The following is a 15384-nucleotide window of genomic DNA, read 5'->3' on the forward strand; positions in this document are numbered from 1 at the left end:
AGAAAGTCCCTCCTATGTGCAGCAAACGGGTAAGAAGATCCACCCATCAATAAAATTATCATTGCGCAACGCTAAAAGGGCGATCCACCGCAATCAAAGCGGAAGAAATAGCGTCCTCCGTGTCAATAAAATTTAAAATAAAAATAACAGTGCAAAATAGTGTTTGATGGCAGGCGGCAAAACCTGAGTTTCCCAACGGCGACAGAACTCGCCTCCGAGCTCACACCATACCGCCCTACTATGTGGCAATACGAGCAGGCTTGCGCTGTGGCGGACAGGCTTGTTCGCTACAAGGCTAGGCATTATTTTTGGCATGTGGCCACATCCCGATGTTCTCTCCTGTTACCTGCTGCCATCGCGAATCCTTCCTTTGTCTCGTCAGCAGCGACCGTTCTGGCTGGTAAACCGTTCCCAACGGTTCTGCCGTCTCTCACGTCTCCCTGTAGCTCGGACGCCCTGTCCCGGCCCTTTGCTGCCCATGGCTGGCCCTTGCTGGCCCTTGCTGGTCCTGGCTAATCCAGGATTCGACCGCATCTGCACACTGACCACACTCGACCACCACAGCCCAGCCTTAGCCCAGGCGCATACGGAGTAAAGGTGCTTTCACCGTGCCCCATGACTCTCCTTTTCCTCCCCACTCTGCCCACCCTGTCCCCACCCCATTTGATCTGTTTGGCTATGCTCCTGTGGTGACCCTAACTCATTTCGCCCATCCTAGCTCGTTCAGACAGTCTTGGCTCTTCGAGGCGCTCTCAGCAAAAAGAGCTGAATCTCGCACAACCAGTACAAAGTTTTGAGCGTTGAGCGCCGGCCACAGTGCAGCCACAGAGAGCACGGCGAATTGTGGGTTATGTTCGCAATATAAAACCGTCGTCGCACTGCATCGAGACGCCGTTGCATTTTCCGAGTACGAACAATAGCCCTCGGTCACAACTCCATTCCGGACTTGCTCCTCTCTATGGAGTACTCGTATTTCCTTGCTTCTGCCCAGTCTGTGCGCACGTACGAGATTGTGTTCCGTTTCCCCCCGTTTCCCCCCTAGTCAGACCAATGAATCTGTAGGGTGGGAAAAAAGTAACGATCGCCCGATGCTCAGTGGAGGCAACCTGCAGTGGCTATATGCCATTTACGGCGATCCCCATTGAGGGGTTACCGTAGTCCATGATCGCCTTGTCCTTTGCTTTTTGTTGTTCGTCCTCTCAACTGTCCATCTTCATATATGCGGTGAACATATGTATGCCAGTCCCAGCCTGTTGCGCGCAAAGTCTGAGGAAAAAGTAGAAGTTTTCTGGGCAAATTTTACCTGAAACAGCCATGGTAGTACGTAATACGATTGACTTATGCTGTTCAATGCTTGCTGTATGAGTACTCCGGGCGTATATTTGCTTGCTAGCAAGTAAGATAAGAATTGTGTAAGGCATTGTTCCTTTTGCCGCGCCATAAATAGGGACATTCCTTGTTGCGCTCCCTAGAGGTAGAATGCACCTCCCAATCTCTGAAAATTTTGGAACACATCTTACATACATAGTATTAATAACTTGCCCGTCTGTTCGAGAGCATCTCGATGCAACGCAATTCTGCCCCGATAGGCTCATGGCGTATCCATCCATACTTCATGTAAGTATCTTACTTATGTCGTATACTCCGTATGGCCCGATATTCGAAACGGCAGAAGTAAGAAATTCTGCAGGCCTACGTCGTGTGGTGCAAAACATAATCAATAAAGATATTGTCATGGTCACCGAAAATAGGTGGGGCACGAGTCTGCTAAGATACGGTGATGTTAATAAGACTACTCCGTACGATAAGGAGTACGGAGCAATATACGTGGGGAACAACTTGCGCACGCACTCAATGCTCCGTAGTCGTACGGAGCACTTCATGCATGCTTCCGTCGACGCTCGATTTTAATAACGGGGATTTGCACGGCCAAAAGGGGTGGCCAAACCTTGCTGCCAATGCATTGCCCTGTATAAAGCACTCGTTAAACCAAGTAGTCCAGACAAAAAACGAACCAGGGCAAAACAAGCCTTTCAACCTGTATCTTACTTTGGTATGTTGGTCAGGTTAGACACGTCGTAGGCCCTGGTTTGAAAAGCTTCATTGGGATCCACGTTTTCACCTACCCGTGCTCCGTACTATGTAAATCCGAGCTCTTTGCCACTATTTTGTGAGATGCCACCACATGCTCTGTAAGTATGTAGGATCTTATTGGATAAGAAACCTGTTTCTTCACACAGCGCCTAACCGTGGATACTTAGCATCCTTCTCAAGTTTTGAGGCTGACCTTCCGATGGGCACTTGGATAAAAGGAAAAACTAGTCCTATCCTCAGCTTGATGTCGACATGCTCAAGAAAGAAGACGATCGAGATAAGGACTCGGAATGTGGGTCTAAGTGCCAACAAAGGTAAGCTATTCGTAGACTGGCAAAGACTCGCTTCGTTGTCTGCAGTCTTCCCAGTCCTACTATGTAGCAAACGGTCTCTTTGCAATCTGATTTAGCCAGTTTGTTTTATATATCGCATGTAACCATGCAAGTATAATCCCGAAAGCAGAGGCCCTGGGAAAGGTAAACACGATGCTCCCAATGATACGAGCCTCTTACTATGTATCTTAGTACAAGATGGCAGGGAACTGAGCTCGATCTACGGAGTATTTCGTACTGCCTCTCATCATCCAGCTAGCTGAAATCATAGAGGTCCGACCTCACCACCGTTACAGCTGAACGTTACGGGCTGATTACAACAAGATATGTAATAATGTACTCCGTACGGAGTATGGAGTAAGATATCTTATTTCAAGACCCAACTTACCCAAACTAGTGCATGGCCGCGTGATTCGTCGCATATGCCTCTAAATACGATAATGTCGTCCTGTCTTCCCGACGCATAATCGTTTCAGCCAGGACACTGGCTGTCGTACAATGTTTACGCCTCCGCGTTCTATTTGACCATTCATAAGGTCGAATGTCTGGGTAATCGAGCAGCCGTCTTTGATTGGACCTCACTGCTGCTTGCGAATTTCGATGCAATCGACACCTGCACTCGTATTTTGCCGATATGTGACTTGCCATTGTCAGAGTTATCCTCAGGGTTTACCCGTCCCGACTAACAAATAACGACATGTAAACCTTCACCAAGATAGAATCATCGCATATAGCGGCATATATTGTGCCCACCAAATGTTGTGCATAGTTTCCCTACTAGTGACTACGTATAGTATCTTACCACATTTATCGATAAGCTCTACATACGTAGTACTCCGTACTACGTATGCATCCCCAAGTCTACGTAATCTGCGCAAATGCAACTCTTTTTCTGAGTACTGCCGTGTTTTCGTAATTCGAGCCGTCTCCTAATACCAAGTTTTAAAACTTTCAGTCAGATGCTGCTGAAATATGCATATGTAGAAGTCCATTGACTTATGTGCGCTGCCCAGGATATGATACCAGCCCAAATTGGACATCTGCCTCTGCCAAGTATAAATACGCCTTGCCTCGATGCTGCTGCGATTTGGATGGCGTTTATGCCAATACGACCTTATGGGTCTCTTGCGTTGCATTAGTGCAACTCCCGCTGTCCCAATTACTATTGGTAGTATCACCACCCTACGGACAGCATCAAGAGGTCCCGATAACTAGGCGCATTTATCTTCTGTTCCGGGAAAGTGAATTATGACTGCCTACCTTACCGGGCTAAAACGATGCATGATGAGGTCAGTTTTGCAGGGTAGGCTGTCTGACTTCTTCGCTCGCCCCCCTTTCTTGCGTTTCCCCTCTTCTACACACCATTTCCGATTTCGACCACTTTGCTTCCGTTTAGGCACCTAGGTTTCTACCACCGTTATGAGTGTCATCTCATGACGGACTAGACTACGTGGCGGCACTTTGTTTGAATACATTGTGGATGGCCAAGTAGCACATGTTCAAGTTGGTAGTTCCCCCTAGTATAGACAAAATGCACCTCACAATGAAGCTATGTTGGCTAGCTTTTAAGCTGCGAGCTGTACGCAGTTGCTATACTGTCCGTCTAGCGAAGCGCATGAAACTTTTAGATAGATATAGTTATTTTACGTAAATCATGACTTTTTGAATTCTACGTGTTCTCTAACGCATTTTTACACTTCCATGCGCCACCCGAAGCCCAGATCGGTCTGTATGTTTGCAACTTTTTCAATTGCATACTTTGTCAGATATACCTGTCATACACTAAAAGCATCGTCAGTCCGGATCCTCAGACATTGTCGATTCTACGACTGACAGGGATTCCAAGGTCTCGTTTCATATTCCGTATAACAACCTTGCTGAGCTCGTCTTACAACTCGTCTGAAAAAAGAACAAACTAACAAGATCGAGCATCGATGACAGTCAAAATACTAAGTAGCATTTGTTTTTTCTTGCTAGAAACTAAACTAAATTCATACAAACTCCTTGCCAAATCTGCATATGGAAACTGCGAGAATCAATGGATCGGAATAGAACTGGAGAACAAAAGCAAAAACTTTTCCCAAACCTTCTTGTACCCCAACCCTTCCCATCAACTTCACGTCCTGCTAATCAACCACCCTCAAGCGATTTATATACGCCCAAACAAGCCGTGAAATCCGATCGTCTCTTTATGACCCTGACCCTCTATACTGTAAGAAAAAGCATGCTTTAGAGCCGACGAAGCCAGCTTCCGTCTCACCGTATGCCACAACGGGGGTGAAAAAAAAAGAAACCCAAAACTCCATTTTGTAGATCTGCAAGCATCAAAGGAAAGTAAGCAAACAATGACAGCAGCCAACCAACACATATACGCACACACCCCGCATCTTTGTAGGCTGATGAACCTAACATTATCTTCTAAACAAAACCGATGTAGTTCAAGTAAAAAGCAACAAGACTGAAGATGCGCAAGACGACATAACCTTGAAACAAGCCATGCCCGGAAGCTGTGCACTACACAGAAATCTCGAGCGAGCCAATATCAGAAGGGGGTAACAAGAACCTGCTATCGGATGCCATACCGGTCAGGGGAGAATGCTTCTTTCAGAAGGTGAGCGAGATGATGCAGGGGTATAAGAGGAAAATAAGCATAAGATGAGAGCTATCCCTGGCCGCTTGTTACCATAAGACAAAAAACATGGATCGATGACGAGAGATGAATTAGTTCATGGTCTCCTCGCCGATATTTGGCAGTGTTGACATGCCGCCGAGGTTAAGGTTCATTTGATTCTGACCAAGGGTCGCCGCCATCGTCGAAAGCAGGTTTTGCTGCTGGGCCAGGAGTTCAGGATCGCAAGCTGGAGAATGTTGCTTGTGCTGCCAAGTTGTCAGTTCAAGTGCACACGATTCAATGGGAAGAAGTGTGTGAAAACTTACATATTTGAGCCCATTGAGGTTCTTGTACCGTTTACCACAAACATCACACTTAAACGGCTTCTCCTTCTCCATGCCAAGAGTGCCAGGATAGGGGGCCGAAGTCTCTGGATTGACGATGGAAAACGTGCCGTCACCGTTCTCGTGAAGCTGCTGCGTTGCGTGGCCGTGGGCCTTGTGGTACCTAGATCGGGCCGTGGTTAGCAAAGAGTTGGAAAGACGAGCAGAACAAGGTAAGGGCCAGCGTACTTGAGGCCATTTTGGTTCTTGTATGCCTTTTCACAACCAATGACTGGACACCTGTACGGCTTCGGCTCTTCAGGCAGTAAAAATGCAGCGCTCATCTGTTGCAGAAGTGCCGTGGTGTCTGTGCCAGGCGGGAACTGAGCCTGGTCGATATTAAACTGTGCAAGTTGCTGAGCAAGCTGTTGGTTGAGTTGTGGTGTGGACGCGCCGCTGGGGCTGTAAAGGCTCTTTGCAGGATCATTGATGCAGCTGAAGTCAATACCGCCGAGGTTGTTGGCAAAGCCCATGCCAAAATTGTTGCCATCGAGGTTCATGCTGCCTAAATTCATCTTCATAGGCATCCCAGGGACTTCATCATCATCCATGTCGTCAGGTGATGATTCGTGGGAAAATTGATTCTGGGACCGCTGCGGAAAGCCCTGCTGGGTGGAGAGGGTAGGCGTATTTACAGACGAGACAGTAGGGTTGTTTGCAAAGCCGAAATTCGCTGCTGCTGGCGTTGTTGGGGTAGACGTGCGCAGCGCCTGGTGAGGGCTGTTGAGGCTTAGCTGGGGTCGCTGTTGCCCAAAAAGCTGTCTCGTTTGCTGGATTGTTCGCTGGTTGTCATCCATATCCATGGGCCCGACGGCGTCGTCCATCTCCATGTCTCCCACGGCATCTAGCTCATCATTCAAGTGCGACAGCTGCTGATGCTTAGGAGCGATTGGGGTCGACTGCTGTTGCTGCTGTTGCTGATTCTGTTGCTGCTGCTGAGTCGACGGTTGCTGAACTTGCTGTCTAATCAGTTGCTGAAAGCCACCGACACCAATGCCTAGACCAAGGCCAACACCAGTATTGGGAGATACTGTTCGGTTAGACTGCCCCATCTGTCCTGCATGTTGCAGAACCTGAAGGCTTGACTGTCCTGTAACACCCATGTTTGCTGCAGACCCATGATGCTGGTTTGCAGCAGAGCGCTGGTTGGTTCCTGGCGTAGCAAACGACGGACCGCTCATGTGTCGGGAAGATGAAGGGGCCTGGCGGGTATGGCTTTCCTCGTAATGCTGCAACAGGTCGTGCATGGTGGGCCAGACCCGGTCACAGCACATGAAATCGCGCATGAAGTTGGCCTCCATCTTTGGAAGATAAGAGGTGGAGTGAAGAGATGGAGATTGGTGTGCTATGTTAGGCGACGTGCCCATCGATACACCCATCATTCTAAAAGTAAAAAAAAAAAAGTCAGACCCTGTATACTCATATGTAGAGATGAGGTAATGACTCGGACCAGGTCGGATCCATCGAAAGAATGCAAATAATATTCCATCGTGGGGAGCGATTGGAAGAGACAGCGCAAAGGTGGACTTACTCGTCTCGGATGAAACTGCTCACAGACAAACCTCCCCAGCTCATGCCGCCTCCCATCAGGCTATTGGCGAGACTTTCGCGGCGGTTCCGGTTGGGGTCGCGGTTTGGGTTGATCATGGAAATAGGCTTCGGACCAGCGCTGACAAATGAGTCTTGCCGGCCGCGGCCCATGGCCGATTCGAAAGAGTGACCGGAAGTCATGTCAATGTCGAAATCTAAAGCAGGCACAGCGGCGATGGAAGGTCCTTCGTTGTTTACGGCAAGGTCAAGATCAAGATCCGGATCAAATCCGACGTTGGAGCGCTCCGGAGAAAAGGTGGTGGGATCGTCAATCTGAAAAAGGTGATCGTCGTCGCCACCTGCAGAGGTCCAAACACTACCTCGATCGCAAGAAAGAAGGCGATGATGGGTAGGAGAGGGCTGGTCTGGGATGCGTGACGAGGTCGAGGAAGCCAATGTTTGCCGAGAGGCAGGTGAAGTGGGTGAAGAAGGCAAACTGTGGTCGTCGTCAATGTGTTTGAACGGGTGGCCGTGAGCGAAGGCAATCCCTTGGGCGTCGTCAGGCGAGGATGAGTGGGGGGTCGCAGGCTGAGGGGTGGGAGACAACGAGAGCGACGACTGAAGCAGCGGGGACGGGGAAGAAGATGGAGGCGTAGAGGCGGGAGAGGATGAGGGGACTCGGCTAGGAGAGTCAAAAGATACGCGATAACAATTTTTGGAATTATCAGAGGCCACGGCGTTGGGACTTCTGCGAATGTTGTCGATGACAGCGCGGTGGATATTCTGGCGACTGCTGATGCGGCAGCTGCTGGCAGGGGCAGAAGTGGTGGCGACGACGGCCGTCCCACCAGAGGCAGAACTTGACACAGAGGCGGCGGCGGTCGTAACAGCAGATGGCCGAGAGGAGGGCGGAACCGGCTTCGAGGGGTTCTCGGTACTTGAGCCAAGCCACTTGAAGGCAGCTTTCATGGCGACGGGGCTTGTGCTGGGTACTTTCGCAGGAGAGCCCTTTCAGTGGGGTCGTCGAGAGGATGGTCTGGTGGGTACTCTGTACTTGTCGAAAGTAGACAAGTGGAAGTGTGTTGAAAAGCGACGGCCTATGTGGGTGGCGCTTATTGTTGGCAGCAGCCTAGGGGAGCCGGGGGGGTGCGATTAACAATTAAAAGGGCAAGGAAGTGTAATAGGAGCTGCACACAGTCCAAGAATGGTAAGAATATGGTAAGAATAACAGAAGGCGAAGAGTGAGTAGGAAATATGGACAGAAGGAAGCCAGAAAGGGCGATGACAAGATGAAGCGAGGGCAAGGTGAGATGTTGGGACAATTGCAGGCAGGGAATCCGATGCGGCCGAATTGGACTCGCGGCAAGAGCGGCCGGATTAGCTCCAAGGAAGGTGCGATGGGGCAAGTCAGCGACCTCACGTAGAAGTCAATAGCACGGCGCCTGGATGCCTGGATGCCTGGATACCTTGGTTCCTGGTTTCTGGTTCTGGTTCCTGCGTGTGAGTGCGTGAGTGCGAGTGCGTGCACGCGTGCTTGTCGCGTGCCTTCCGTGTACGTTTCCCGGCTGACAGTGCTGCAGGGAAGGTGCGGCCGTCGTGTGTCAGATGAAAGCGGCTGGTGTGAGTGGCCAAATCGAGAGAGTTAAGGTGTCAGCTATCGCCGTATGCCAATGTTGGCCGTTCGATGCGTGCCCGCGCAGGCGTGTACGGGAAATAATGGTTGGATGTGCAACGTCGTAGTCGTACAGGGCTGAAGGAGGGAGAACAGCAGAAGAGGAAATCGAGAACCGGAAAAGGGAGGGGACGAGACTTGAAGGGTACGAAAGTGTTAGGAGGGGGAAGAGCGAGAGGGAGGATCCAGAACAGTGTTTTAAGAAGAGGAAGAGGAGAGCTGCATCAAGGGCGGCACTACTCAGCAAGTGCGGGTAAGGTGAATCCTGGACCTGGCGGGACGGTCGACCATGGGTGGTCGCGTTGATGTTAGGGTCAGAAGCAACTGATATACGAAGGACAGAGGTCACGAGGCGAGATTGACATTGACGTGAGAGCAGAGAGAGAGAGTGAGAGTGAGAGCGTGGGCAAGGCTCGGACGACTGCCAGAGATAGCCGGCTACATAACAGAGCAAGGGAGCAACTGGATCAATGGGATCGATGACAAGGCATGCAAAGGTTCTTATTCGGATGGATTTGTTTTAACTTGCAATCGTTTTGCCCCGAAGCCTCCCACAAGTGCCACTTTTAAAGCTAGCAGCAAAAAAATAACAAGATATTACAAACAGAAGAGGAGGGGAGACCGAAGTAGGCGAAGGATACGGAGTACATGATACAAGATGGAGCAGCCAATGTGATGGCCGACAAATCACATTTGGGCCAAACGCAGACGGACTATTGCATAACGAACCAACCTCCGGTTGGACGGCTAGATCCCAGAATGGACGGCTGGATCCCAGAAACGTGGGGACCCAAGACGGCGTGGCCAGTGGAAAAAAGAGCGGACTGGACAAAATGGACGGCTCGTTATTAATATTACGACAGCTTCGCCTGGCTTTGTTGCCGACATATGCGGGCTTGTACTCCGTACTCCGTAATTATTATGGATTCGCGGGTTGAGCGCTCGCTACTGTTGCCACGGGCGCTTCATGCAAACAGCTTTGTGCGGTCTCACAAAGAACAATGAGCAATGTGTCTTTTTTTTCCACCTGTTTAGCTTCGTTGCCGGCACCTTAGCTCCCTCCTTCCTCCCTTCGTCCCTCCTGTCCGTTGATCGTAGCCGGGCTCACGGAAGGCCTTTGTGCGGTCCTGCTTCATATCGGCATGTAGAAAAAGCTGGCAAGCTGAGAACGAACACGGGCCAGGCGAGGCCGCGCTGGACCTGCGTACGGCCGTCTCCGTAAAATACAATGGACGCTTACTCGTTCGCAAGAAACACGGTTGATTTGATACATACGGAGTTGTACTGGGCAAATTCTGCTGGACTTGGGCAAACGGGGAGCACCGTCGGGCCAAATCTCCCACCCCCTGCAAGAGGCTTCCCGGCAAAATTGTGCTCAAGAGAACCTGATGTGCATATCATGCGAGTGCTAACTGGATGGCATACATACAGCGTAGCATGCTTCAGTTCATGTGCGATATCACAGTCTAACAGTCTAGGCGATGAAGACTACTGTATGTACGTTGTAGGTGGATTGGGTGGGGCACGTCATAAAAAGCACTTGCAGACGAGCTACTACTGTGTCAGATATGTACGTCGTATGTATGACTTGAGACTCGATTTGGCCATGGCTATCTCTAGAGGGACTTATCTCAGCTTTTGCCAGGGAGGATCTGACTTAATTCGGAGGCAAGGGAGACTCTCCTAGCCCTCTCTTCCCGCAGCTAAGATTAGAGATATATGAGACTTGCATCATTGTTCGTGATCGCGCCTGCATTGATATCAAGATCAAAGGGGATGGGGGGAATTGGCCCCCGGACCCCACGAGGATGTCGCGAAGGCTCCCCATCGCGAGAGAGCCCACCCGCCTGGCGCGGCACTTTGGTTGTTGCAAAGCAACCGGCAAAAAAATAATAAGATTGCATACCAGCTCAAAGAGCCGACGGGTATTCCGTTGCCAGCTCACCGCCTTCGTGTCGGCGGCTAGAATCCACTTGACACGAGCCAGCATACGGATTCATTACGAGAGAAGAGGAAAAAAAATGGAAGAAAAAGACGAATTAGAAACATGCTATTCGCACTACGGGGCATATAATCCACGCATGACCTAATTCCAATTACGACGTAGGCCAAGTCATAATGACGTCTGGCGCGCGCGCCGGACAACGATGGTAGATCTGTGAGAGGATTCCACCCATTGGAGCCTACAAATATTCGTAGGTGTTGCTGCAAGCAGTGGTTTTCCGCGGCGCCGAAATTGGTGCGATTCTCACGAGGTGGCTACAAGGTAGTCACAAGCTTTTGCATAGTGCGAGATTGTATCTTACGGAGTACGAGTATGAGATACATACCGAACTTTGGCCGCTGTCTGTTGTTACGATTCGATGAGTAAGGAAGGCAACGAAAAATAATCGCCAGCGTAGGGAAGTTTCCGGGCAGATCTGGACAATGATTTGGTAATCAACCCTGTACTTTACATAGTCGGTCCGCGGAAAAGGGCAGGTCGGACACGTCAGCGAGTTGGATGGCACCACTTCTGAAGGAGGGGAAGGAACACGACGTCTGGGTCGCCTGTATGAGGGGCCTTTGGTGGCTTCAGGCAGCCCTAAGCCGAAAAGTTCAGCGGATTGGACGGCTGCGGGCGAAAATCGGGATTTGAATTGGTGCTCCGACGGGCCATGACATGATTTCCAGGCTGTTGTCCCTGGACGAGATGTGTCATTGTGGTCTCTGCAGGCGAGGAAAAGATATAAGGGCTGTCGGATCCATTGCGAACTTGCCATGTTGCTGTCGAGCTCAAGCCATCCCCCAGCGATACCAGACCACACGGAGCTTACTCATCCGAGGCACTTACGTCAGATAGGCAAACGTCAGCCCACTACGGAGTAGCGGACGAGCTCGCCAACGGTTCAAAAACCGGGCAATTTCTCGACCAGATTCGACGCCATTTGCGCGAGGCACTCTCTCCTGCATATCCGCACAGCACGCAGCACGCAGTCCGCAGCCGCACGTACGCCAGCCACGATGAAGATTGTCACCAAGGACGAGGCGAAGGAGCACTACGATGTCGTGATCAAGGACGGCATTATCGGCGGCACAGTGGGCTTCAGCCTGGGCCTGGCGGGCGTGCTGGGCGCGTCGCGGCGGTATGCGGCGTTCCGGGCGCTCACGATCCCATTCCGGACGTTTCTGGTTTCGTCCATCACGACCGCTGGCGCGGTGATCGTGGCGGAGCGCGGAAGCATTCGGTATGCCCGGTCACGTGACCCGATGTACGGCTACAAGGACGAGTCGCAGCGCGAGCTCGCGGCGGCGCTCCAGGCCGAGACGGGCAGCGCGCGGGCGCTCGGCTGGGCGCGCCAGCACCGCTACACGATCGTGCTCAGCAGCTGGGCGGCATCCATCGGGCTGGCGCTGGTCATGGTCGGTCGCAACCGGTACCTGACGACGTCGCAGAAGCTGGTGCAGGCGCGCATGTACGCGCAGGGACTGACGCTGGCGGTGCTGCTGGCCACGGCCACGCTCGAGGTGTCGGACGCCAAAAACGGCACCGGCCACTGGGAGACGGTCAGGGTGATCGATCCCAACGATCCCGAGCACAAGCACATGATCGAAAAGCGGATCCACAAGGAGGAGTACGAGGGCCAGGACCTGTGGATGGGTGAGTACCCCTTGTCGAACTAGTCGCTTCTCACTCCCATACTGACTTGCTAGACATGGTCGCGTCCGAGGAGCGGCGCCTGGCCGAGATCAAGAAGCAGAAGGAGTCTGCACCAGAGAACAAAGTTGGTGCTCCCGCATCGCGCTGATTTCGGGATCTCGGACGAATGCCTTCTAACATGACAAGTCTCCATGAAGGGGAAAAGGGCCTCTGAACCTCCGAGCGTTGTCTGCGGGTAAGGCGTTGGGCGGTTGTGCCATTCAGTGGCGCTTGTTTTGATCATGGCTTCGAGCGGTATCAACGGGTAGACATTTGCATTTCGCTTCGCTCCCCTCTCCGCTTTTCGTGTTTGTTTGCAGACGGACAGCAGCCTGAAAAGGACTGGTCTGACATTTGCAGAAATTTCTTAATAATCAATAGACTGTGATAGATTTATCCGAGTCTGTCTCTTGCATGAAACCAACAACTGCCAAACGGATACCTTTTAAGCTGCGCTGTGCTATCGTCATAAATCGTACATATGCATACCCACACCATGCCACCCAATGCTTCTTGTCTTTCGTCTTTATCTCGTCCCTCACACGTTCACGGTGAACTGGCTGATCTGCGAGTAGTATGCGTGGACGGCCAGCTCGAGGATCCAAACATCGGCAAAGACCTCGGTGCCGTCGAAGCCGCCGATCAGCAGCAGGCGGCTGTCGTGCAGGGCGGCGCCGTGGTAGCCGCGGCCACTGGGCGGCAGTCCGTAGACCTTGCGGCGGTCCCAGACCATGGTGACGAGGTTGAGCAGGAGCACCTCGTTGGAGTACTCGGTGCCGTCGTGGCCGCCGACGACAAAGAGATATGATCCGATGATGGTGGCGGTGTGCGAGAGCCGCCGAAAGGCCGTCGGCATGGTGACGGCGCGCCAGATGCGCGTGTCGACGTCGTAGACCCAGACATCATTAAAGCACTCGCCGCCATCCGAGCCGCCAAAGATGACCAGCTTGCTGCCGACCATGTTGGCCGTATGGTAGCCGCGGGCTCGGGGTCGGGGTTGTGTGTCTCGGTCTCGATCTCGGTCTCGGTCTCGGTCTCGATCTCGATCACGGCCGAGCGTCGTGGTTGATGAAGGCGCAGACGAGGTTAAGGATGTTGTGGCTGAGCCGGAAATCTTGGCCGAGCTGCCACCCGAGCTGACGATGGTTGGGGCGCTGATCAGTTTCCACGACATCTTGGTCATGTCGCTGACATCGAGGCGCCAGACGTCGTTGAGGGCCTGGACGCCGTCACCGCCGCCAAACATGTAGATGCCGTTCTTGTACAGACAGGCGGTGTGGGCGCGGCGCTTGGACGGCATGGGCCGGTCGGTGGCGATGCGCGGCCGCGTCCAGCGAAAGGTGGTGGTGTCGAGCACGTACACGTCGTTGTAGTAGTCGGGCCCATCGCCGCCACCAAAGACGACCAGCTTCTTGCCGACGGCCGTGCAGGTCATGGCGCGCAGCGGCAGCGGCACGTCGCCGACGACCGGTGGCCGCCACCAGAAAAAGGCGTCGGCGTCGAGCACGAACAGCTCGTTGAAGCAGGTCCGCGCATCGCAGCCGCCAAAGATGTACACGTTGGAGCCGATCAGCGTGGCCGTGTGGGCGCGTAGTGCCGGGTGGCCGGCCCCCGACACTGGTGCCCGTGACCAGTACATGCCTGACGACGGGGCTGACGGCACATCTGGCGCCATGCTGGGGTCGATCAGGGCCGGAAACGGCACAATGCTCGGGGCTGTAGTTGTGGCTGTGGCCGTGCCGTTCCTGTTGATCGTCGGCGTCGAGGCTCCGCCACTGTTGGTGCGGCCACCATCGGTGCCAATGCTGCGTGTCCGTCCGCGTGATGAGCTCACGTAGCGGGATGCGGTCGAGGGTGGTGCTGCTGCCGGCGCGCTTTCGATGTTGCTGTTGTTGCCCTGGCTGCCTGGCTTGCTGGCAATGGACGATGTTGACCGCATGGCCAGCGGCCGTCGGCTGCCCGAGGAGGCTGACGGGGCTCTTGTCCGTGTCGGCGATCCGCTGCGTACTGATCGGGGCTCGCTGGCCGGTGCGCTGTGGGGAGACCGTGTCGAGGCTCGGCTGATGACCAATGGCGGCTGTGGTGGCGGGCCTGGTGGTCCTGGTGGTCCTGGTGTTTTGCTGGTCGAAGGAGGTACCGCCATGGAAAAGTAGGTCGACGACGAGGGCGACGAGGCCAGCTGGGTAAAGCTGCTCGGATCGGTGTAGCTGCCCAGATCAGAAGCAGCAGCAGCAGCAGCAGCAGCAGCAACCGATGGGCCAACCGTCGACTGCGAGCGCTGGCGAATCGACAGCTCGGATGCCTTGCGGCGCCGATCGTGGCTCTTGGACGAGTGGTGACCGGGCGTGTGGCTTCGTATCAGCGGCAGGGAAGCCGGATTCGGCGGAGGAACAGGTGATGAGCCCGACAGGTCGCTGGTTGGCGGCCGGGCAAGACCACTGGCGCTGCTGGAGGCCCGGATCCTCTCCTCGCGTCGTCGCCTGTCGTCGGCTCCACGCGAGGCTGCAGGCGTGGCCGTTCGCGTGATGCCCGAACTGGACTCGCCGGGCGACGAAGGTGCCTGGATCTTCTGTGGACGCAAAGCCTTGCGCTGGGGAGACCGAGGGGTCTGGCGGCCATGTTCAGGCATGGCCGGTCGCCACTGGCATCGGCCTGACAGGGGTAGCGGGCGGGGGACTCGACCGGGAAGCCAAAAGCCGGGCTGGACGGAGAGCGAATGGCGAGCCGACAGGTGGTGAATCGGGCAGGAAACGAGATCGAACGAGCGAGAAAGGAAAAGGCGAGAAAGCGACAGAAAAGCAACAGAGCGGAAAGGCAAACAAGGCCCAAATGAGAGACAGCAGCAGAGGGAAAAGGTAAGATACGAATCAGAGACGAGGGAGCGAGCGAGAGCAGATGCGAGACACGAAAAAGGGGCGTCCAAGTTCGCGAGCAGGAAACGGCCGTTGGTTTCGGCGAGAAATCACCAAACAATGTGGGTGTGCTATTACAAAGATGGCACAGCCTGTGCTGTTACAGGGGGCTCCACCACATTCCCAGCGGCGGAAGCTGCAGCTGCGCAGCGTTGCAGCGCGCCAGACGGG

General features: G+C 53.4%; 3 protein-coding genes across 3 annotated transcripts; 1 reads left to right on the top strand and 2 right to left on the bottom strand.

The window, feature by feature from the left end:
- Positions 1 to 5147: 5147 nt before the first annotated feature.
- CMQ_3345 (c2h2 transcription factor) lies at positions 5148 to 7919 on the bottom strand (the record flags this gene model as incomplete). Its single annotated transcript, XM_014319283.1, has 4 exons — positions 5148 to 5303; positions 5364 to 5544; positions 5610 to 6803; positions 6952 to 7919. The coding sequence occupies 4 exons, from the start codon at positions 7917 to 7919 to the stop codon at positions 5148 to 5150; spliced, it is 2499 nt and encodes an 832-aa protein (XP_014174758.1).
- A 3706-nt stretch (positions 7920 to 11625) lies between these two features.
- On the top strand, positions 11626 to 12410 carry CMQ_3532 (mitochondrial hypoxia responsive domain containing protein; the record flags this gene model as incomplete). The annotated part of the gene is made up of 2 exons (XM_014319470.1): positions 11626 to 12262; positions 12316 to 12410. The coding sequence occupies 2 exons, from the start codon at positions 11626 to 11628 to the stop codon at positions 12408 to 12410; spliced, it is 732 nt and encodes a 243-aa protein (XP_014174945.1).
- Positions 12411 to 12839: 429 nt separating this feature from the next.
- CMQ_3745 (kelch repeat protein) lies at positions 12840 to 14930 on the bottom strand (the record flags this gene model as incomplete). Its single annotated transcript, XM_014319683.1, has 1 exon — positions 12840 to 14930. The coding sequence occupies one exon, from the start codon at positions 14928 to 14930 to the stop codon at positions 12840 to 12842; it is 2091 nt and encodes a 696-aa protein (XP_014175158.1).
- Between the last annotated feature and the right edge of the window lie 454 nt (positions 14931 to 15384).

This window comes from Grosmannia clavigera, assembly GCF_000143105.1.
Source record: "Grosmannia clavigera kw1407 unplaced genomic scaffold GCSC_113, whole genome shotgun sequence".
In the NCBI taxonomy this organism is placed as follows: Eukaryota; Fungi; Ascomycota; class Sordariomycetes; order Ophiostomatales; family Ophiostomataceae; genus Leptographium; species Leptographium clavigerum.